This window comes from Uloborus diversus, chromosome 4, assembly GCF_026930045.1.
Source record: "Uloborus diversus isolate 005 chromosome 4, Udiv.v.3.1, whole genome shotgun sequence".
Lineage (NCBI taxonomy): Eukaryota > Metazoa > Arthropoda > Arachnida > Araneae > Uloboridae > Uloborus > Uloborus diversus.
This window is the reverse complement of record NC_072734.1, coordinates 15744074-15767351: the sequence shown is the minus strand read 5'-3', so window position 1 is coordinate 15767351 and position 23278 is coordinate 15744074. Positions and strand designations below refer to the sequence as shown.

Here is a 23278-nt window from a genome sequence, read left to right as displayed (position 1 = left end):
CTTATAGCTTACAATCATATAGTGTTGTCTTCATGCCTGTTCAGCTTTAACTTTATACACTATTCCTTCTGTAATACATTTTCTTTATTTAAAGATGTTAAGATATTACGTTCAAAACACTAACATAACCACGTTAGATGTCAAAACAATGAAAAGTTGATCGATAATCCAATTATTTCTCCAACTAAGCCACACCGTCACACCGTTTCTCCACATCGTCACATATAGACTACCCCAACTGAGACCATTTGTAAAAGTAGGACCAAAGGTTAGAAACCAGGAAAGGATTGTGAGAATCCTCGTTTTCCCCCCTAATTAATACTCCGATTAACGAAGCCCTCAGACAAGAGAAGGCAGAAGCTACAAAAAAAAAAAAAAAAAAAAAAAAAAAAAAAATTGTGCAGAACAAAAAAAAAAAAAAAAAAAAAAAAAGGAGAAATTACTTTAAAATTTACAAGTTTCTATTGAAGCAGAAATACAAGACATCAAAGAAAAAAGTATGAAACCAAAACCTGCGACAGGGAAAAATTTAGTACACTCAGTAAAAAAGAAATTAATGAACGATTCTGTTTGCGAAGTAGAAAATAGTGCTTGCATGTATTATATGAAAGCACACAGCTAATCGAAAAAGGGACAAGACAGGGTCCAATGTCTTAGATGTCAAAACGCAGTCCCATGACAAGTATGAGAAAAGAAGTAAACTTAATTTCTGTTAGTAAAATCTAACAGTGATGAAGAAGATGACTAAATAGCTTCTGTTTTTAAATAACAATAAGTCCTATGATTTTAGTTTAGCCTATAAAATGTTCTTTAGTTAATTATTTGTGATTTTCTTATTTTCAAAGTGTTTTAAAAGAAATGAAACATTTAAATTTGGTTAAATATACCACTTACTCCTTGGTATCATTTTTATTATGCGTAAACGTTCTCCACTTGACGCGTAAACTTGCCCCACGCAACCGACTTGGAGACTCAAGAAAACATTTTTTTTTTTTTTTTAACGGTTAAAAACACAAGCTAAGCAACAACTGAACATACAAATTTTGACTTCATTAATTACTTTATAAAACCACAATTTCTAAAATGTCCTAGGTTCAAACATAAAAACTAGATAATTCATTGAAAAAAAATCCTCGTAAACGTGCCCCAGTCTACCGTACTGTAGAAGTCGGACTTCACACCAAATTACGGTACAGTTGGAAAAGTGAAGCAGCGCACCCCAAATTGCCAGCCTAGCTGGCGCAAGACAGCAACAACAAGTAATGGGTTTTTTAAACGACACTTACAAAAAAACTTAAGTGAATTAAGTGAGGCCCTGAATATAAAACGTTGCTTAAGGTTTTCAGAACATTATTTTGAAAAAAATGTCTAAGGAAGAACTCTTTTTCATAATATCTATACAAAGTTTGCGTAAATTACGTTTTTGAAACTTCAATTTAACTTGTTGGGGGAGAAGGAATCGATTTCAATCTATTAAAAAAAAAATCAATCGGTTACAGTCCCCGAGTTCCATTCCTTACTCTAACGTCAATAAACATGGTTTATAATAGCGTTTTTAAGGTTTCAATTCCTAGAAATTTCCGCTGAGACCCCTTTACTTTTTCCCCCCGTAGCAAAAAGCGTTTTTAAAACTAAAATTTTCAAAACTTTGACCGAACCCCCCTTTCTTACCAGATCAAAATTTCTTTTTTTTTTCAATGTGCCCCCCTAAAACTTTTGTTTGATTCAAAACGGTCACTACTGTACACAGCACCAAAGAAGTTGGTTATTTTGCTTTGAACTGTCTGAATGTCTCTTGTGTCATTGTTTTTGAGGGATACTTATATACACACATATATAAATTTTAAATGAATCTTTACTCCACAAATTAAAAGAAGTGCTGTCATCTCTTTCTCTCAGGAATTTATCATTAGCTTTGGAATGTTAAAGAAAATTTATCAAAAAAGTTAAGCCGAGCTAGAAGTCAATAGCAATTTCATGAATTACAGAATTAATTGCTCGATTTAGGAGGGATTTGCTTCTTAAAAGAGAGTTATGCTTCCATAGACTTAACTCTGTACCAAACAAGTAATTCTAAATTTTTCGCTAAATCGGGTTTCGTTATAAGCGAGTTCGTTAGTAGTAAAATCACGGAAGTAATGGGACAGAAGTGATATCAAATTAAATTAATTAGCTAGCATTTGAAGATAACTTAGCGATATTTTGCCAAATTTGAAGCCGAAAACGATGTGCCGTATTAACTGACAAGCGTACATTAATACACTGCAGCTCAAGGTTTGTGGGGCTCGATCTTGGGCGAATCCAAATCAAAACCACTTGAAAACAAGGGAAACACGAGTTTATGTAATCAAGTGTTGGCAAAACAAGTTTTTTTTTTTCCGAGCACTATTTTTTTATTTCCTTTTTACAAAAAAAGAAGTATTGTATTCGCAAAAGAAATTTCACTCAAAATTCGGCATTAATTTCCATTTTGCTCACCCCCAAATTGATGTTGTTGTTTTTTTTTCAACCGGACCACACGCGGATAAGTGAATAAGAACGTATAAACACTCAAAATATCCATTTTAACATTCCTCGAGTTAATTACAACGACTTTTCTCGTGACGTCCGTATGTACGTATGCATGTATGTGCGGATGTGCGTATGCATGTCGCATAACTCAAGAACGGTATGTCCTAGGAAGTTGAAATTTGGTACGTAGACTCCTAGTGGGGTCTAACTGTGCATATCCCCTTTTGGTTGTATTCGGGTGTTTCTAAAGGGGTCTTTTGGCCCTCTTTGTGGGGAAATCATTGTTAATTTCGATGAATACTCAAGTGGTGTTATAATTTGGAGGACACTTGGCGATATATCGCCAGTCTTTTGGTCGCCGACTTGGCGACAAATTTGACGATTTTTTTTTTTTTTTTTAATTTGGTGTCGATTTGGCCACTGGTGGTGATATTAAGAGTGGTGGTGATATTTAGAATTTTAATGTGAACTATTGAATCACATTAAAATTGCCAATAATGGGAAAATGACATTAAAACTGGAGTAGAAAGAAGTTATGTGACGCACACAGCTCGTTTTCTTAACAGTAAGAAATAAATTTCAATTGAAAACGGATGCCGAACTCCCGAATAAGGTGCACGTTGTGGAAGTCTCAATTTGCTTATAGCGTTTACTACCCTCCATATTTCCTACGAATTCGATGTTTTTGACTTTTCTACCGAGTGCCAACAATATTGAGCCACACTTTACATATGTTTTGCCTTTTTCAAAAAATACCACTGATGACAAAGGGGGCTAATCATCTGGTATTCATTGGTGGCAAATTTTTAATCTACCGAAAACATATCTTGAAAAATATACGCATAAGAGAAGTTACGGATACAGGAGAACCAGAACCCATTTTAATTTTCTACCTATGATGATGGTACAGAACAAAAATTCGGAATTTTAAATTTTTATGAATGATATAATTCTGATTATTACTTCCGCAACTACAATGCCTCAAAAAAAAAAAAAGTTTATTTCTCAACACATTTTTCACATGGCTCTAAGTGGCCCTGAGCGTTAGGCTAAAATTTAACCAGGCTAATAAATAATTCGTTTTAACTGGTTTTAATAATCATTATTTTTTTAGTTTTGGACTAAAAACTTCAGGATTCCTGGTTAGTACTTCAGGAGTTTTTCTTTCATTTGAGACAAATAGATGCAAAACCATATTAAAGTTGGCTTGGGGTAGTTAAAAGTAGAGAAAATGAGGAACAAAGTTACCCTGAATGACTGTACGTAATTTGTACGATATATAGTATACTAGAAAATCGCCCGTCAAGGTATGATGGGTTAAAATAGCTCCTACTTTAAACAAAGCAGCTGCCTGTTTGGTGATAATTTGATCCCTGAAATTTTAACCCTAACTCCAATGTCTTGACCTTAACCTAAACTACAATAGATAGCATTCATTGTGTTGACCACTTTTTCGTTTCTACATCCTCCTTACAGAAACAAAGTTACAGTCTTACCAGTAAAACAGCTAAGTCACCAGATCCAGTTCAGCCTTGTCAAAATAAAGCATCTACCTGCACGTCAAACTTTAGCAAAAAATATTATAAAATTTTCAATTTGCAACTCCAGAGCTTGAATACGCTACCTTGCGGTGATTAACATTGCTACCGAAAAAGGTAAAACATTCTGTTACACGTGTTTTTTTTCTAGTAAATTACAGGCTTCAGGCAGTTTGTGGTGTTATGTAATTTCAGAGGAATAGAAAAGAAAGCTTCCCACATACACGATGAAAAATTACTGTTATTCACTAAGCTTCAAAGCAAGTTATAACTTCCGGCATTTGTTTGTTTTACCTTTCTCATCCGCCATTAGAATGTGGTTGCAGCGCCCCCTACAATTTATTGGAGTTGCGAATAACTTACTGAATTTTTAGTGCTTCAACAATGAAATTATGCCGTCATGCATGCTATGGTTCGAGTTTCATTGTTGATGACGTCAGAGCATTACTCATTCAATAAATTCTCAATCCTCATATATATAAAAGCCAATGATCGAGTAACGCGCATGTTTCAACAATGAAACTCGCATGACAGCATGATAGTTTGATAATATGGTTTGGTAATGTTTAACATGCAGGGAAAGGCTTTATTGTGGCATTGGTGAACTCGATCCGATAACTTAAATGTTTTACTGGTAAGACTGTCATTTATGGGGAATAAAGAAACGAAAAAATGGTCAACAATGAACGCTACCTACTGGAGTTTAGGGTTGATCCACTGGAGTCAGGGTTACAATTACAACTACCAAAATATCACCAAACAGGTAATGGCTTCGTTCAAATGTAGAAGCAATTTTCACCTCTCATACCTGGACAGGCGATTTTCTAGTTATATATATGAGGATATAGGGTGGAGGGGAGGAGGGAATTTGTTTGCCTACATGTATGGAATGCTTCAGTTTATTTATTTATTTTAGGAGGGGGGGGGGAGGAGGTTAGAAACGGGATTTCGTTATTTTCTATTTGTAATGCATATTTCAATTTAACTCTTGTTTTTGCTTCTGCTCTTGTTCTTGAATATCTATCGAATACAAATAGTTTGAGGCTCTTGCACCTTTGGGAATTAATAATTTCCCTGACTTTTCCAGATTAGTAGACATTTAGTAAAAAATAATTTACACAAGCCATTTTTATTTTATAAACTTTATTTCAAACATTAGCAGCAAATCCAAATTTACACAAATATAAAATGTTTCTGGTTGAAAAATTGTATAAAAAGCACACAGCACAATAGAAATCTATAGAAAAAATTGGCTTTAGAATAGAAAAGGAATAAAAGACTAAGAAAGATTTCGCTGTGTATAAAAGCAGGAGACAACTTTGAATGCAAAGAGTAGAAGCGATACAAAACATCCAGTAACAAATACATACATCACAAGGTAACTTACATACAAAAATTGCCTTTCTTTTCAAACACATTACACACAAAAAGGTTTACTTTAAAAAATTGTTGCTAAGCTTTCAATGTTTTGACATAAAAATTTATATAAGACATCAAATAGTTTTTTGTTTTTTCATCACTAAAATGTTATCTATGACACACTACTACCATTCAATTGTGCACAGTGCAATCAACTACATTCTATTAAGATTGTCTACTCTAAAATACTTAGAAAATGATATCTATAATTATTTGTGAGAGTTCACAGCTAAGAAGAAATACCCTTGATTAAAAATTGTATATTTGAAAAACATTTTCAATATATATATATCAAAAAAGACGGTACTGCCTACATGACTTTTCCTATCACTAGAACAAGATTTATAAGATTTTTGAGTATAAATAATCAGAAATACAGTTTAAGTTCATTAAAAGTCTTCAAACTTTTAGAAAACTGTTTTTAAATTTATCATCCATGCATTTTTTAAAAATGTTCTAGGAATTGATTTTATTTTCCAAGATTTTTTTTTTTTTTTTTTTTCAAAGTACAAAATACAAAAAACAAAACATTTTCCTGAGCAAGGTCTTAGAGGTTGCAAGCATTATCAACTTGTCAGGCGAGTACGATTAATTATTTATAGTGTACTTATAAATATGTTCAGATGTCTTTCCTGTCAGTAGAAGTGATTGGTTGAGCAACATGTCGAAGCATAAAAGTAAGATAGTGTATTGTATTGGGATGTGAATCTACAGGTGTTAAATCTCCTAAAAAAGGTCATCATCTCAAGTTTCATCAAAACTGATTGCACCAAAAGCTACGTAACGCCAAGACAACATATTAAGCTATGATTCTTTCAAATAAGATTTTTAAAAAAGAAAAATCATAATTAATTTCCTTAGTTTGACATAGGTAAACTTTATAATTATTGTATCGGTCTCAAGAAGTCAAAACAGGATTACATAATAGATTAAAGCCTCCCTATTACAGTAGGCTGAAAAATAATTAATAGAAACAATGCAAGAGTAGTTTACATAGCTTTTGCTGCAATGGAACTTACTGTACCCAGGGCCGGATTTAGGGGAGGGCAGGCAGGGCTACTGCCGCGGGGTCCTCCACAACAAAGGGGCCCCCACAATAAAAATTTTACAAAATATCCTAACTTTCACAGGTCAGCAAATTTTACATTTTTTCTCCCCTCTAAATTATAATAATAATAATATAAAAAAATAAATAGCAGTAACTTCAGGATGTATTTACTATTAAAGTGCTGATCGAAAATGTCGGATATATACATATATATCAAAATATTCCGATGTATATCAAAGTATTGGATATTTTCGAAAATATGATGATCTTTTCGAACCCTGATTAGGGGAATTCGTTGCCCCGGGGCCTCCACACTTCCAAATCCGGCCCTGACTGTACCAATTTTGTTATTTGACCTTTGTAAAACCTTGAGCTGACATTTTGAGCCTTATGTAGTCTAGTAGTCTGAGCAGATGTCTTTTCTCTAAAACATTCAAGCTCCATCCCACTTGGAAAACATATCACTTCACTTGTTCCTTACTATGATAATTTTAGTTCCTTACTATAGTTCCTTCATGATAACCCTACCACTTCTTTAAAAAAGGTAAGGAGGAAGTTCTTGGAGAAAGTTCGAAAGATTTTTTAAAGTATCTTAAGAATTTAAAACGGGATTTTTTGGGATGGAATCACAATATAATTTACCAGGCAAATTTCCATACAATGAGAAAACACTCATATTATTTTACTAACATTGCATTTTCTGACTATCTTCGCTATTAAAATCTGGAATTTTTTTAAATCATAAAACAATAATCATTCAACAAATGATCATTAATGTCATTTCAAAATCAGCAATTTTTCCTCCAAGTATAAAAATTGATAGTATATTTCATAACAAAAAAGTTAGTATTAAAAAACAGATGAGTATAAAAATTTAAAAACATAATTTTCTTAGCACAAAATGACCTATAAGACAATATCAATTTATAAAAAATATACTATGAAGTTATTGACACAGACATTGAAACTATTTTAAATAAAAATACCACTATAGTTTTCAGTCAAGCTATATTTTAATTTAACTACTAAAAGCTCTTTGAATGCAGTTAAAACATTTGTCAAACTAATATCAATGAAAGATAAATACAGGTAAAATAACTTTTGTAGTGCTATAAAATATACAAATAGAATACTAATACAGAAAGAAAACCTGGTTTAAAATTATTTTACCTAGAATTTTAAATGCTATAAACTCTCTATATAGCACATACATATATTTAAATTTATAATGCATTGCTAAATTTTAAATGTTTATAAAGTAAGATGAACTGACATTTAAAAAAAAAAAAAAAAACTATATGGAATTATGGAATGATTCAAAGTAGCAAAAATTATAATGCTAGACAGGAATGCAGAATATGTATAAGTTAAGTATGATAAGAACTTTAAAATAAAAAGGAAGGAAGCAGGAAATATCAAAAGGAGGCAATAATCAAAGTAGAAAAATAGTATGAAAGATATTTCTCACTTCAGGTACACAAAATAGAAAATATACATTACACATTTTGCACTAACTTACAAAAAATTATTATTCTGGATAAAATTGTAATTTGGCACTTCAAAACATTCTATTTCATTTATACAAGAAAACAATGCAAATTTCACACACACATACAAAAAAAGGGGGGGGGGGGATAAACTGTTTAGAAATTTTTAAAATACTAAATAGATGAAGCTTTTAAAATAACTAAATTCTATCAAAATGTCATATGAAACATGATAAACTTTATATGGACTTTCATTTTTGTTTTGTGATGAACATTTTTATAAAACTATGCAACTGTTACAACAAGGTTAGCAAAAATGCAAATAATACTTTATATTCATTATATACCTATACTAAATTAACTGGTTCAATAATCTGACGTCAGTAAAAATAAAATCCCCAAAACTAACCAACTCATGGTTTTCCTCTTTTTTTTTGGCTTCTGATATTGAAAGTAAAAATTACTTTTGCATGCAAGTTTCAATTTTTGCGGAGTTATTATTATTATTATTTTTTTGTTTCTAATTTGTTGTACAGGATTAGTATTTTTTTAATAATAATTTTGCACAATGCATAATCAAAAAGCATAGTCGGGTCTCACTTAAATTTTTTAATATTTTGCATTAAAATTTTGGTGCACAACCATTGGATGAAACTTTCACTTTCGGGATAACCAGTTTCAGCACTTTGTTTAAACGTACAAATTTCAGCTTGTTTGTTACTTGCATACTTAGCTTTAAAAAAAATTTAGCAGCATTTGTGTATCACTAAACTATTGCTCTCTCATGGGTTTGTGTGGGAGACCTCTAACCCAACCTGCTTAAGTTGTTTCATATGCATCATTTCTGATTTTATATGTATGTAGAGTGAAAAACGTTTAGCACGAAACTGATGGGAACAAAATAATTGATCCTGCTAAAATAATTTTGTGTTAAAAGATGTGTATTAAATTGAACACCATTTATACTGTCAGGACCACAATATCATTTTAAGTTAAAAGAGTTTTTGTATTAAACAAAGTTCATTATATACTAATAAAAGAAAAGTATACACACTGGAACTTGAAACTAAAGATATTTTGAAGAGAAAAACAATATTTTGACACTACTCCATGAAATAAAATTAGATTAAGGCACAAGCAAATAAATATTATGTAAAATACATTCCACTATATTCTTGTCAATTATTATGTGGTATAAAATCAATGCAAAAAAAAAAAAAAAAGTCAGTACTACTATACTGAAGGAATGTCACAAATGAAGAAGAAATTTTATTAAATTACTTATTAGCTGAAATATCAAATTATTTTTAAGCTTCGTAATGCTATTAGAATTTAATTTAAATAAATTGAACATGCTTAAAACATGAAAACAGAAAAAGAAATCAAAAAAAAAATAAATCAGAAAAGGAAACATAATATATAGTATAAATTGGATTGCTCTTAAATATATATTTTTATATAAAACTACATAACATTAAGAAGCAACAAAGCAAATTGCATATTATTTTCTATTCTAATATATATAATTTATAATTAAATAATAATTCCTATAAAACTGCTAAAATATATAACATTAATAATATTCATACATAAATATTTGCAAAGGATATCTTTGGGCACAGCATACAAAACAGGACTACACAAGAGACAGTAGAAACTAACTTATAAGTGAATCTTAAACAACACAATTATCAGCATGATAATTTTACTACCGCGCAAATCAGATGAATATGAGTTGCACAAGTATTTGCTCTACTGATGATGATACATATATATATATATACACACACACACACATATATATATATATATTTATTTATTTATTTTAAGTGAAAGAAAAATAAGACAATTTAACTGTCCATTTAAAATCAAATTATAAATATTCAGAGTCAACCGGAATTCAATATTGGAGAGTATAAATGCCTAATCATGGATACCTTTTTCGTAATCAACAATAAAAATGCACTGCTCCCAAATATATGTTTTTATCTGAAGATATTAGTTCACTCATTTAAACTAGCTTCTGCAGTTAAATTAATAGTAAAAGATATATTACTAAAATAATGCAGTATGCATATTGTTTTAAATTTAAAGTTTACAGCAAAAATAGCAAATCTACACAAAAAAGCTTTATCTTTAAAGGAATAAACTGACACCATTAAAAATGTTTTATTTACAATTCACCAAATGTCAATTTTTCCACGACATTGTTTAGGAGACTGATTTTAATTGTTGAGCAGAAAGAAAATTTCCATAATGAAAGAAGAAAATATTATTTGTTAATTGGGGTGAGAAAAATGTAAAACATGTTATGATAGTGAAATTATTTTTTAGTGGAAAATAGTTATTCAAAAAGAACATTGGCCCTTTACTCTTTTTGGTTTATGATTACAGCTAACTAGTTTTCATAATATGAAAGATTTAAAAGTGCTCTTCGAACATTTGAATAATATTTCATTTTTCCTCATTCTTGTTCATTACAAATGAATTAAAAAAAATTAAAAATACACATAGCACTGAAAAAAAGATTGTCTTTCAGTCCTACCGTTTTAGTTAACTCATAAGTAAACCAGACTCCTTTCCTAATTTATGAAATCAAAACATAATTTATTGTTTATTTACTTTAAAAATCATTGAAATGAAATGAAGTTGCACAAGTTAAAAAAAATGATTATCAAACAAGCGAACAAGAATCACATAATCTTGCTTAGAAAATTTAGAAAGTCATAAAAATTACAATAATGCACTAAATATGATTGCAAAAAAAAAAAAAAATATACACAAAAAATTTAAAATATATACAAATATTTAGATATAGACAACAACTAAAACTCTATTAAAATAACATCTTTACATGTACATTAAAATTCAGATTTTTCAATATAACAATTGATATAAATCAAACTAAATCTCGTAAAAAGTTTAATGACTAGGTGAACAACATAACAATTTTTCACTGGTAAGGAAGATGATAATAATCAAATAAAATTAATGGATATACAACTAGAGAAAAAGTATTAACCCTTGAGTATTATCTTCACTATCAGTGGTACTGATACTTAATTGCATGTTAATTTAAAAGAAACAAAACTAAATCACCAGAAGTATTGCATAGATTTTTCTGCCTTTCATAATAGGCAGACTCATTGAGTCAATGAAATCAGTTATTCCTCGAAAAGAAATAAAATTGTATAACACTGAATTCTATTTTCAGATTGTCAAAAAGATTTAATTCGCATACAGCTTTATCATAGTCATCATAATAAATTTATTTACTTGGATTCGTTTCGAACATTTTGTACATTAGCTCGACTGTTCTTTACTGACAACAAAACCTTTCGCTCAAAGCAAAAACAATGAAAAAATATGGAAAATTACTTTTATTTATAAAACTTTCCTGGTTTTGTTCTGCAAGCTGTTTATTATGCAATGACCTAAGTTACGCTAATTTAAAATAGAAAAATTTCTCAAAGTATTGTTGAGTATTTAGGCAAAATAAACACATACATAAGCCATAAATTTGGCAACGAAAATTGCATTTACACTAACTTTGATTTAGAGGCAATAAAAATTGCAATATAAATCATAGTGAATTCAGGGAGACTTGATAGTGGAAGTAAACAAAGAGGGTTGCTGTTTCTCGCTAACATTTACCACTTTCATGAATTACTCATTGGATTGGCGATTTTTCTCAGGAACATTTTGCCTATCTGATTGGCGCTGTTTTATCCATCCTATTCATTGCCAGACAATTGTTTTGTCAAGTGTCACGTTGCCTTGTTTAGTTCCACTATCAGTTCTTGCTGAATTCATTATAATGTAAAGCAACACCAAAAGCAATGGTTTCCGAACATTTTAGACCTGACCTCCTCCTTCCCTTTTTTTTCATAAAAAATTGTTTTGCCCCCCCCCCTTTTCACTTAAATTTTCAGAATAATAATTCAATTTCAAAATATGTTATCCAGAAGTTACAATGTGTTTAATGGTTTAAAAAAACAATAATATATTTCATATAAAATAGCTTTTATGCGGCGAAGCACACCTATATATTATTATATTGTAACATGAGTATTGATAATTTTGCAACTCATAAAAAATTACAGAAAAATAAATGCCTAAAATACCGCATAGTTGAAAGATTAAAACAATGTTAATGCACTGGGCAGGTTTGTGTTTGAGCACAAATTTTCTTAAACTATGACATTAGTGAAAATATATTGATATTTTTAGAAGATATACCTATGAATGCCATGATGATGAGGTATTGCTTATTCTTACTTTCTGACACTGATTAAACTTTTTGTGCGAGTGGATTAAAAATTGGTTCGCAGCAGTTGCATTCCACCCTTAAAACTGTTATATGCCTCCCTATGGAGGGACAGCCGATAGATTGGAAACCATTGACTTAAAGTTTTACTTGTAATGCAGATAACTTCCTTTTTAGAAAAAAGTTACAAAATGGGAATGCATCAGTTATTTTGCAAAATATATTTTATTAAAAAGTTCAGTTTTGGTCATCATATTTAAAAATAAAATAAAAATAAAAAAAAGGTAAAAAAATTATCCCCTCTCTCCTTCAATCACACGACAATTGTCTAATGCAAAACAAAAGGCAGAAAATTTTATATCAACTCAAAACTGCTTCAAATTTTTTAATATAATACCCATATCATATGATGTCTCTGAACAATATTAATGGTACAGAAGCCACATGAAGAATTTAATTCAATAAAATTGATTTACCAAAGCGATATATATTAATATAATGCAGAGTGATACAGAAAAGTTAAAGTACAGCAAAAAATGCTGCAGGTCAAGTACAAGAATTGTATCAAAAAAAAACTTACACTAAGGTATAGCAACTTCACAAAAAATAAAAAAAACCCTCCTATAAATGCACATAAAGAATTGGTCCACTTTTTAAAACTTGCATCGTAAACTTCAGAATCAACTGAGAATGTATTTCACATCTAAAAAATAATTGTAATTAAAGTTAAGACATCATTTAAATGATAACCCATGCAACACATTAAACTAAATCAATTATACTTTTTTAACTGCACAATTAAATGCAACCCAAAAATCTCGCAGTGTAGAATATAATCCAACAGCCAAGTGCCTAGTTTTTTTTATATATTAAAAAAAAAAGTGTGGGAGAAATTGAAGTTCTGTCTGTTGGTTGTCCCATGTCCAGGAAATCTCAAAGTACCAGACGTGAAATTTGGTACAAAATTGCTTGGTATGTGTAGGGGGGGGAGTGCAACTTGGAGAATTTTTTAAAAATTTTTTAATGTTCTTCTGTAATTGATTGTTTGAGCTAAAACTTCATATCAAATGCTGATTAAAAAAATGAAACATTTGCTGCACCTTATTACATTCTATGTCATTGAAAAGTTTTTTTTTTCTGCACACAATGAAGTTTGTTCCAATTTTCTCAATTAATTGGAACAGAACATAGGGTTTCGAAGTTAAATAGAATCCCATGTTCAACTCAATTCAAGCATACTGCTAAAGAGCAAAATATTGCTGAAGATCACAAATTTAAAAACGACTGTTCAAACATGCAACTTTGACCGTGTTAAGGGACTAGAGACCAACCTCTTGACGCAATGGCAGACTTTCGCTTAATGAAGAGCCTTCGTTAGGAGTAATTTAAACATTAAATTAATGTTTTTACTTTTCATAACAGATAAATCAATCTAGTTGGGGCAAACCTAACCTGGCTGCATTGTGAAGGCTAGGCAGATTTTACTCACACCATACAAATGAAGTTTGCCCTAACAAAATAAATTTCAATTGTATTTTTATTTTGAATTGATATATGTGTTGCAAAATATCCTCACTTGATCCATTCCACTACACTTGTATTATACATAACAATCCTCAAAGTGTAAAAAGTGGCCTATTTTCTCAGTATTGTAAGCCTGCAATAATGACACAGTTGGCAAAACTATTTGGCACACTTTGTTAACTATTACAACTGTTTGAACTTTAACTGATGAAAAACAATTCTTCCTTTTATATGATTTAAGTTAACTACTATGTGTTTTAAGTTAACAATTTAGAAAAACATTTTCAGCTTTCCTGCCATTAAACAAACTAATGTAACATTTGAAGATAGGAATTAAAAGAAGCATTTGCCTTTTAGAATTTGATAGCCAAAGGAGCATGCCAATCTAATTTTGTCAAACTTAGATAATATCTCAATGAAGTAATAAAATTTCACCTCAAAATAAGCAGTTGTTTTAGTTGTAATAGATTTTGAACACCTGTTGCGATTTGAAATCTATAAACATGCATTTGCTTGTATCCAAGTCCCTTCTAAATTTCTATTTTTAAAACTGTTCATTGCCTTTTCATTGATTAATATAACCGGTACAAGTGCCATTAAGATGTAAGGAGCAACGATCATTAACGCCTGTTTTTAAAGTTTTTTAAGAAGTGTTACAGAACTAAGTTAGATAGCATGAGTAATCTCAAATCTACCTTAATGACTATAACCAGAGGATTAGCACTCGCTGGCATCTTCCTCTCCCCACCCTTCACTGTCACATTCACTCTCCGATGCCGAATCAGAATCCGAAAACTCCATTGCCACTCTCCTCGCTAAAATGGAAGCCACATCATGAAGAGGAGCAGCCTTTTCTACTTCCTTCGCTTTGATATCCTCCACTCTGCGCAACTTGATGCCTATTATCAGAACAGAAATAGAAATTTGAGACACAGGAAAAAGGATAGATCAAACATAACAAACTGCAAATTAAAAGAATGCTTTAAATATTGTCACCTCAGAGCAACAGTAAGACATCTAATACCAGGAATAACACTAACATATCCTGCTGTTGCTTTGAGGCAACAATATGAGTATCAAAGACATGGTACAGACAGCCCAGTTATAACATTCAGAGACTGCAGTTTTGTCCTTGTTATGGATTCATCAGTCTGGAATAGTCAATAACTGAGCTGGAGGCAGATGTCCACTGATTGAAGCTATTATTAACAAACTGGTAGCTAAAATTAACTTATTGCTTTTTACCTAACCTTTTATTTTCATTTTATGTGTTGAATGCACCATTGCTTGCGGACTCTCGCTGATGTGCCAAATTGACTCCAGCTACCCATTTGAAGGTCATCTCAGGTTCAATGAGAGGATATCTGCTTGAACTTAAGTTATTGACTATTCCAGACTGATGAGTCCATAACAAGGGCAAAACTGCAGTCTTTGCCAGGCTGTCAGCATATCACATGAACTTTTCCCTTAGCCCTAGCTTAAGGGTGGTAACTTACTGCTTATTGCAAAGGAATAATATATTTACACTGACCTTCTCTTATAGCAGCCAGAAGGTCACTCCTGCCATCACCTTGTGCTGGTGACCGGGATTTGGAGTCTGTCTCGTCACTGGTCTTACTGGATCCGGTGCTTGTAGATTCACAATTAATATGTGCTTCCTGTGAACGAAGATCAGACACCCTACTGGCGATAGAACAAGCAATGCCCTCAACTGGTAGGGGTGGCGGCGGCGGTGGCAATGTGGCCATGTTGGGGGGAGGAGGAGGGGGAGGCGAGGGGGGAGCCATCACTTCGCTGTCCGGCATGGGTGGCGGAGGAGGCAAATCCAAGGAATCGGAGGTCATACTCAAGGAGTCCGGGGGAGGAGTGTGGTCTCGCATGTGGTTCAGCAGGTGTGGGTGGTGGTTGGGCGTGTCTCTACGCTGACCCATCAGATGATTGTTGGTGAGCCCCACCATTGGCACAGGTTTTTGAGTTAAGTAAGATGGCGCCATGGCACTGCCCTGCTGATAGCCATTCACCACATCGGCCGGAGGCGGAGGAGGGGGAGGTAGAGCATCCCTTGAGTGGCTGCCGAGGCGGGGTAACGGCCAGCACCACTAGAGGGCGTGCCGTTGTTCACAGGGGGAGTGGAAGTCCCGTTAGAACTTATCGGGGGTGGTGCAGGGGGAGGCTGAGAAGGCCTGGAAGTCCCGCGACTCTGCCTCGTGGGTGTGCTATGGTTGGAAGACATCCGGTGATCCGGGGAGTTCACGGAATAAGGAGGCGGAGGGGGATAGTGGTGCTGCTGTGCCGCTTGGGAGTAGGCTTGAGACTGGTATTCAGAATAGGCCGGGGGAGGCGGCGGGTAGTGATTGGCCGGGCTCCCGTAGCTCCCGTCTTGCTCCAGGTAGGGCATGTGGAGTTCCAGGCTGTTGGGTCTCACTGGGGCTCCATCGGTGCCGTCACTCACGAGGCTGGGAGTGCGAACGGTCGTGTCACTGTAATTTGATTGTGGATAGTTGGATTTGTCGATGAAATCGTTGGTGCAAGCCATCATTCTGTACTTCTCCCTCGTGTTGTGAGGCTGCCGTACTTTCTTGTGACGTTTGCCTTCCGGTCTGGGACGATGGGGCTAGAAATAAATGAGATTCAAGATTAATTAAATAAAGAAAGGAAAACATTATTGAAAATGATAATTAAAGAATATATATATATATATATATATATATATATAATAACAGCAAGGAAAAAAAAACATCAAATGTAAGTTTTCAGTTTAGATTTGACTTAACTTAAGATGGTTTACTTGAAAAGATTAGCTTTAAAGCTCTAATTCTTTTTACATTTTTTTTCAATACTTTTTCATTACTTTACAATCTCATGTATATCTCCATTTTCCTGGTTAAAATGAAAATTAGAACATATTTTCCACTGCTGCATAACTTAATAACCCTCTTCTTACTTTCTCTGTTACATTTTGCTTTAGAATACCAAATTGTATAACATTGTATTGTATGTATAACTTTATAAAAATAAAAAATGTGTTGAGTATAAAAATTTTGATTTTTTTAATACTCCTCCAAACAATTCCTACAATTCCTCAAAAAAAAAAAAAAAAAAAAAAAAAAATCATAGCATCACACAACATACTTTTTTCCCCTTTTCATGAAGCATTTTTTCTGTATCTTTCAACATTTCTTGTTTCCAAAGCTCAAAGAAATAATTAGGATCAGTATAGAACTTCAAACCATCTCTTCCATCCTCTCTGAAATAAGAATACAGTAGTTTATGACACAAACATAATAAAATAATATCAGATGAAAAATTTATAATGAAATAATGGGAATGAGAAATATGCATTTAACTACAACATGCCATAATAGATTAAATTTATTGGCAGTATAAGAAAAAGTTCCAAGTTCATAAAGGATTTGGAATTACGAATTTGTTTCCGACTACTGAAGAAGTAGAGAAGTCGTGGAAGTAGAAGTTCTATGTTTGCAGTTTTGAGATATAAGTGCAGTCCACTCATGCTTGGCATAGAAAATTTACAGCAGCCCTACCTGAATGAGTTTAACAGGGGAAAAGGGAAAAAATTGATGCATGTGTTTCATTCTTTTTGATGTACCTCTGTTTTGAATTCGGCAAACTGGCACCCCTGCAAGTTGATTGTTCCTTTTTGTGACACAATATTCTGGCAATGTGTAAATGAGAGGTGCTTTATAAATGAAGCGAACCAAATGAATAAGAGTTGCCATCATTTAATTAAACCTCAAAGGGCCAGTACATAATGTATGATGCAAGTGCATAACAATAACAATAAAATACATATTTATTAAAAGTACTACATTTTAAAAATAATTAAATTTTTCAAATATGAAATTAGGTATCTTTGATATAATAACAGAGATTGGAATGGTAAAAAGAAGAAAAAAGTAAATTTTGAGGGAAAAAAACCCTTTTTTTTTCTGGATAGGTTTATTTTTACTCTGGAAAAATTTAAATATGGAGCACAAAGTAGTGCACCAAAATTTACACTTTATAACTTTTTTTTTCTACTTGTTTAAACATTTAATGTTCAGTATCACACATGATAATACCCTTGGTTAATGCAAACTCTAAGATAACTTAGTTTCCTTGAACACAAAAGTATTATTTGTTACTTTTCTCTGTGACACTGAAAGTATACACAGAACAAAATTAGTACATATTCATAAGATCAGTTAGTGGAAATTTTTCTGTTAAAAATTTTAATATATATCTTCATCTATCCCTTTGAAAGGTGAGTCATTAAATGTTTAGAAATCTTATGATAAAAACGCTATGAAAGGGTTTATTGATCATCTAGACATAGATTTGACACTCAATTTTTTTTTTTTTTTGTAATTTGACACTAAAAAAAAAAATTTTTTTTTTGTGTTTACAAATGCAAAAATGAGTTTGAATCTTAAATAACTTTATGCTTGAATACCTTAAGGAAAATGGGAAAAAAAAATGGTTGACTGTTTTACCGTTAATTAAAAATTTCAAAACCTTGTAAAAATTTCCATTTTTAAGTTCAAAACTTGGGTTGATTTGAAACAAAATTAAGAAAATGGAGAAATACTTTTGTTGCAGTCTTTTTTTTTTTCGTTCATTAAATTTAAAAAAGAGAGGACTTAAGTGATTGAAAAAAATTGGAAAAAAAAGAGACAAAAATTAATAAATTGGTGGCTTTTGCGCTCGACCACTGCTCTTCAAAGGGTTCTAATGTATGTGAAAATATGGACATACATACATATAAATATATGCAACAGATTAAAAAAAAACTTTCTGCTTAATATCGCACATTTTGCTACAAAAAAAAAAAAAAGAAAGAAAAAGAAGGAGGAGGGGGGGGGGGCTAATTTCTGTCACAAAATTTGATTTAATAGTTTACGTAAATCAATTCTATCTATATTATAATCACATTGAGCTTAAATTTTTTTTATATATTACACAGAATTTGTACCTATATGGATTTAATTTATCCAAAGGAGGAGGCTTTCCACAGTTCCTATACATTTCAGCCATTGCAGCAGGCATTGTATCACGGGAAACAACTTGCTGGTCATACACAATGGAACTTTTAAATGCTTTTCTCATATGTATATCTTGTAAAGACACTAAAAAGTTGTAATATTGTACATTAAAACATGTATCAGAAAATATTCAGTGCAAAAAAATTCCACATAAAATTTAAAACTTTAATATAAAAAGCAAAGTGAAATAAAAATGTAACAATACTTGAGAGCACTGAGTAAATATTTTAAGATGAGTGGATAACATATATTTTGTAAATGAATGTAGAAAACTTTTGTATCAACTACAGAAAAAGATATAAAATGCAAAATTTTTTACAACATAAAAATTGACAAGTGATAATAGGGTTGTTTCCTTCAGTCAAAAGTAGTACTTTTAGTCACTAAAGTTGATAGAATGAGCAAAAAAAAAAAAAAAAGGACCAAGAAAATACTTTTATTTTCCCAACAGTTTTTTTTTTTTTTTTAAATGTCTGATTTTTCAAACAAGGCGGTGTCTTTATGACGTCACAAATGATGAGCTTTGCCAAGTATTCCACTGGTTCACTGGATGTTTAGGCTTGCTGTCTATCTTGTTTCCACGTCATGATAATCAAAAAGTGAATTAAGTATAGCGCTGTACACTTGCTATCAACCACATCGTTGCCAATACATGTGAGTAAAGAAGCAAATTAAATATTGCGCTCTGCATTTATTGCAACAGTGAATGGCAGTTCATCATTCGCGATGTCATATGCAGAAGTGTAAACAATGGAATTGCACTGATTAAAGTATTTTTTAAAAATATTAAACTTTGTCAAATTATTTTAAAAATGGTCAGATCCTATGTTTTTAAGCATGCTCTTTCAGAATAAAATACTTTTTAAATTTTGGAAGCAACCCCATTCACAGTAGAAAAAGCAATGATTTTTTTCTTTCACTTTTAAACTCAACACTTAGAATAGTTCTTTTACTTTATAAGCAACTACATTCACATAACTGTAGCATGTTCGCATTCTTAAGTTGTAAATCATTATATCACAAAATTCAAATAGGTTATGAACTTTCGTTGTCTTGGTTGAAAAGAATTAATTTTTAATTCTGCTATATTTTAAAAATTTTATAGACAAATAAAAAGTACATGACTTTTATTGCAACTGATAAATATGTGCTATTGTTCTTTAATATTACAGCATACTGCAACAGCCATAATAGTAAGAGCAAAAAAAAAAAATAATAATAATAATAATAATAATATGTATCATGTTATATTAAGAAATAATTGTTAGGAAATTTATTAAATATTATAAGATTTAAACAAATTATTAAAATTTAAAACTATTTGACATTTATGATACTTGTGAAAAACTATTTTATTATTTTTGGTATTTTTTTTATTGGTGGGAGCCATGAAAAATAAGTAGTAATGGGGGGGGGGGGGGGGGCTAATGTAAGAAAGGTTGAAAATTTTTAAAAACACAATCATACCTTCTTCAACATTGGAATCAAGTTGGGTGACTTTCACAGCTAATCTATCAATACGACCTTGTAAAGATTGAGTCCTGTTAGCAATAGCTGTTGATTCTTTAAAAAGAGTAGAAAAGATGTCTTCGGCATGTTTGGAAAGCGAAGACAACTGTCGAATGACATTTGACAGTGTGCCATTTGTCACACATTCTAGCTCATTGGGAATGTCAATCGCCAAAGTCCCACGGTTGTCCACTGGGAGGGTATTGCGGCAAACATGCACCGGCTCTATCAGTCTTTGAAGGAGTGGCATTTTAAAAAAATGTCTGTTGAAAAGAAAGAAAAGTACCTAATACGTTATTTGAATTAAAATCATGTACAACATAAACACAGAAAAATTAAAACACAGAATTGAAATATCAATTTCAATTCCAATTTCTTCCCTAAAAACTTGATATTTGAGTTTAAGCAACTACTGCACATTTTTTTTAGCTTGTGCAATGCTTAAAAAAGGTAAGAAGAATTGATGCAATATTATATATTTTTTCATGTATAATTTTGCTTTAGTGTAAGTGCTAATTTTTAAGTTAAATTGATAATCTTAGCAGTATTTCACAGAAATACAATTTACTTTTTTAATTGTTTTAAGAACTACAATATGCAGCTGCTTTCTCATTGGGCCACAAAACATTTATAAGAGAAAATATCCTTTTACTAGTGCATCAGGCTAGGCAAATATAAAATACACAAAACAAATTAATGTGAATTACTCAAATTATTGGTATGAAAATTTTTTAAACAATTCCACCTAATAACTTTTGGTGGAAATATTCTTAATGTTCTATGTCTGAAATTGAGACGTTTTTAACATCCAACTGCTACTGTATGCGGAGACAGCGGGATTGCCCTGTTTAAGATATGATGCATGTTCGATGTACATTAAGAGACAAAAAGTTTTCTATCACCATGAATTTTTAAGAACTATGAATATGAAAGAATAGATAGTAAGCAATAATTTCAGTTTGGAAACTAATAAACTACTTTGCTATGGTCAGCGTAGTTAAAATGTTACATTCAAGAGCGCTTTCCTTTTGGATGAATAGGCTATTGAATTTAAATGCCTCAAAACAAAGTAAATTTAAAAATATGCTAAATTTAATCTAAAATCTGAAAAGCTTAGAACAGAACTCGACAGGCACATTTAGCTGCTTTGTTTTGATAGTGTTTTGGTGAAGCAGATGTAAAACTGGTAAATTAATCAGATTTTGACTCATTTTATTTTGAAACCTTTCTAAAGTGCGACTTTATTGAAAATGGTCAGAATAATAAATTGTACTACAAGACTATAAGCTGTAACATAAATTAACAAAGACTCACAGAAAGATGAGTTCCAAAATAGTCACACATAAAGTAAGATAATATGGTTTCACAACGGAGCATTCATAAACAAATAGTTTTGTTTCTTTGGTATTAAAAGACAATTTTAATGTTGTGAAGATAGAAATTTATCATGAGCTGAAAAATACAGAAATAGAAATTCTTATATATGAACACTTAATTACTTTCAGATTATTTCAAGCAACTGTAAGTAAATTAAAAACACTTCGAAACTTACAACATAAAATACGATTCCCAAAAGGGCCCTCTAAGAAGAAATTAAAGCTCCAAAATTTGAAATAAATTATCATTTTGGATAACCAGTTAAAACATAATTAATATTATGAATCTAATCCACAACAGGACAGTAATATCGTACGGTAAATCATTACAATCTAAAAACACTTGTACTATATTTGACTTTTAAAACGCACATGTGTAAACAAAGTCTTCTAACATGCAAAACAGCAAAAATTTTAATTTCAAATAAAGGAAAAACCATAAGCCTTTGTTTATGAAGTAGTTCCACCGTACTTACGTAGGAAGGATCCTATGTCACACGATAAAAGATGTACGTAAAGAGCGGATGTAGCAATCAATCATTTAAAAGCTCGAGCTCGTTTCAAAAGGATCAGTTTTATTCGCTCGCATTTGCAATTTTCCTTGCTTTAAAAAGAATAACTGCATGATACTAATGATGATCACAGACTTTTTTACAAAATAGTCTTAGTTAAAACTTCAAATTCCTCAGGGATATTGTAAGTAACATAATATACACCCATGGTAGCATCAGACGTAAACAAATACTTTCACATACAATATGGCCACCATGACGTAAATCGTTGGTCTGTTGCCAACAAGTAGAAAAAGCTTTTCAACCTAGATTTAAATTAAAAAACACTATCATTAAAAGCTTTCAAATCGTTACTTAATTCCAAACTGAATTTTCATTCGCTCATTTATTTAAATTCGTTTTCATTTCATCTTTTAAAAATATAAATTCTGCTGACAGTGCTAACTGCAACTATCAGTCCCCTCTCCCCTCCCCCGTCATTTGTTATTGTTTACTGCTCAACATCACGTTCGGTTAGGGACCGAAAGATTCTGAAAGCGTCAGGGTGAAATAGTGCAATATCTTCGCTTTTCTACTTGATTTTCTTATCGTTCATGCTGCCATCTAGCGAACACATGTTTGAGTATCAATCAATATTAATTATAAAATAAGGTTAAAAGCCCTTAATTTTGTCTTCTTTTTTGTTCCGTATTCATTTATTCTTTATAATTAGCCAAAATATAAATATTTGAAGAATTAAAAAGGTTACATTTAGCGTTTATGATGGAAAAAAATGAAAAATAGACTTTTTCATTTACATACATAATTATTTACTTTAGTGCAATCTTATAAAGAAAAGAGAAGAAGAATGTATTATTTTTGGTTACACTTGGTGTAAATGGATGAATAAATAAATTTTCAAATTTAGTAACATATAAACATGATAAAATTCAAATTGCTTATAATTGTTAGTAATAATAAAATTATTCAAAGAGACAGGAATAAAGTAGCATTATTAAACGTTTTTTCATTTGGGTTATTCTGAATAAATACATTGTGCATTTGC

At 31.4% G+C, this 23278-nt stretch overlaps 1 protein-coding gene across 1 annotated transcript; it reads right to left on the bottom strand.

Annotated features, from left to right (window-relative positions):
• Positions 1 to 12685: 12685 nt before the first annotated feature.
• Positions 12686 to 22367, bottom strand: LOC129221186 (actin-binding protein WASF3-like). Its single transcript, XM_054855639.1, is given in 8 exon segments — positions 12686 to 12973; positions 14490 to 14693; positions 15326 to 15875; positions 15878 to 16408; positions 16927 to 17041; positions 18767 to 18920; positions 20304 to 20608; positions 22198 to 22367. Coding segments are annotated over 6 exon segments (1824 nt in total). The 5' UTR covers positions 20596 to 20608; positions 22198 to 22367; the 3' UTR covers positions 12686 to 12973; positions 14490 to 14511.
• Positions 22368 to 23278: the final 911 nt, after the last annotated feature.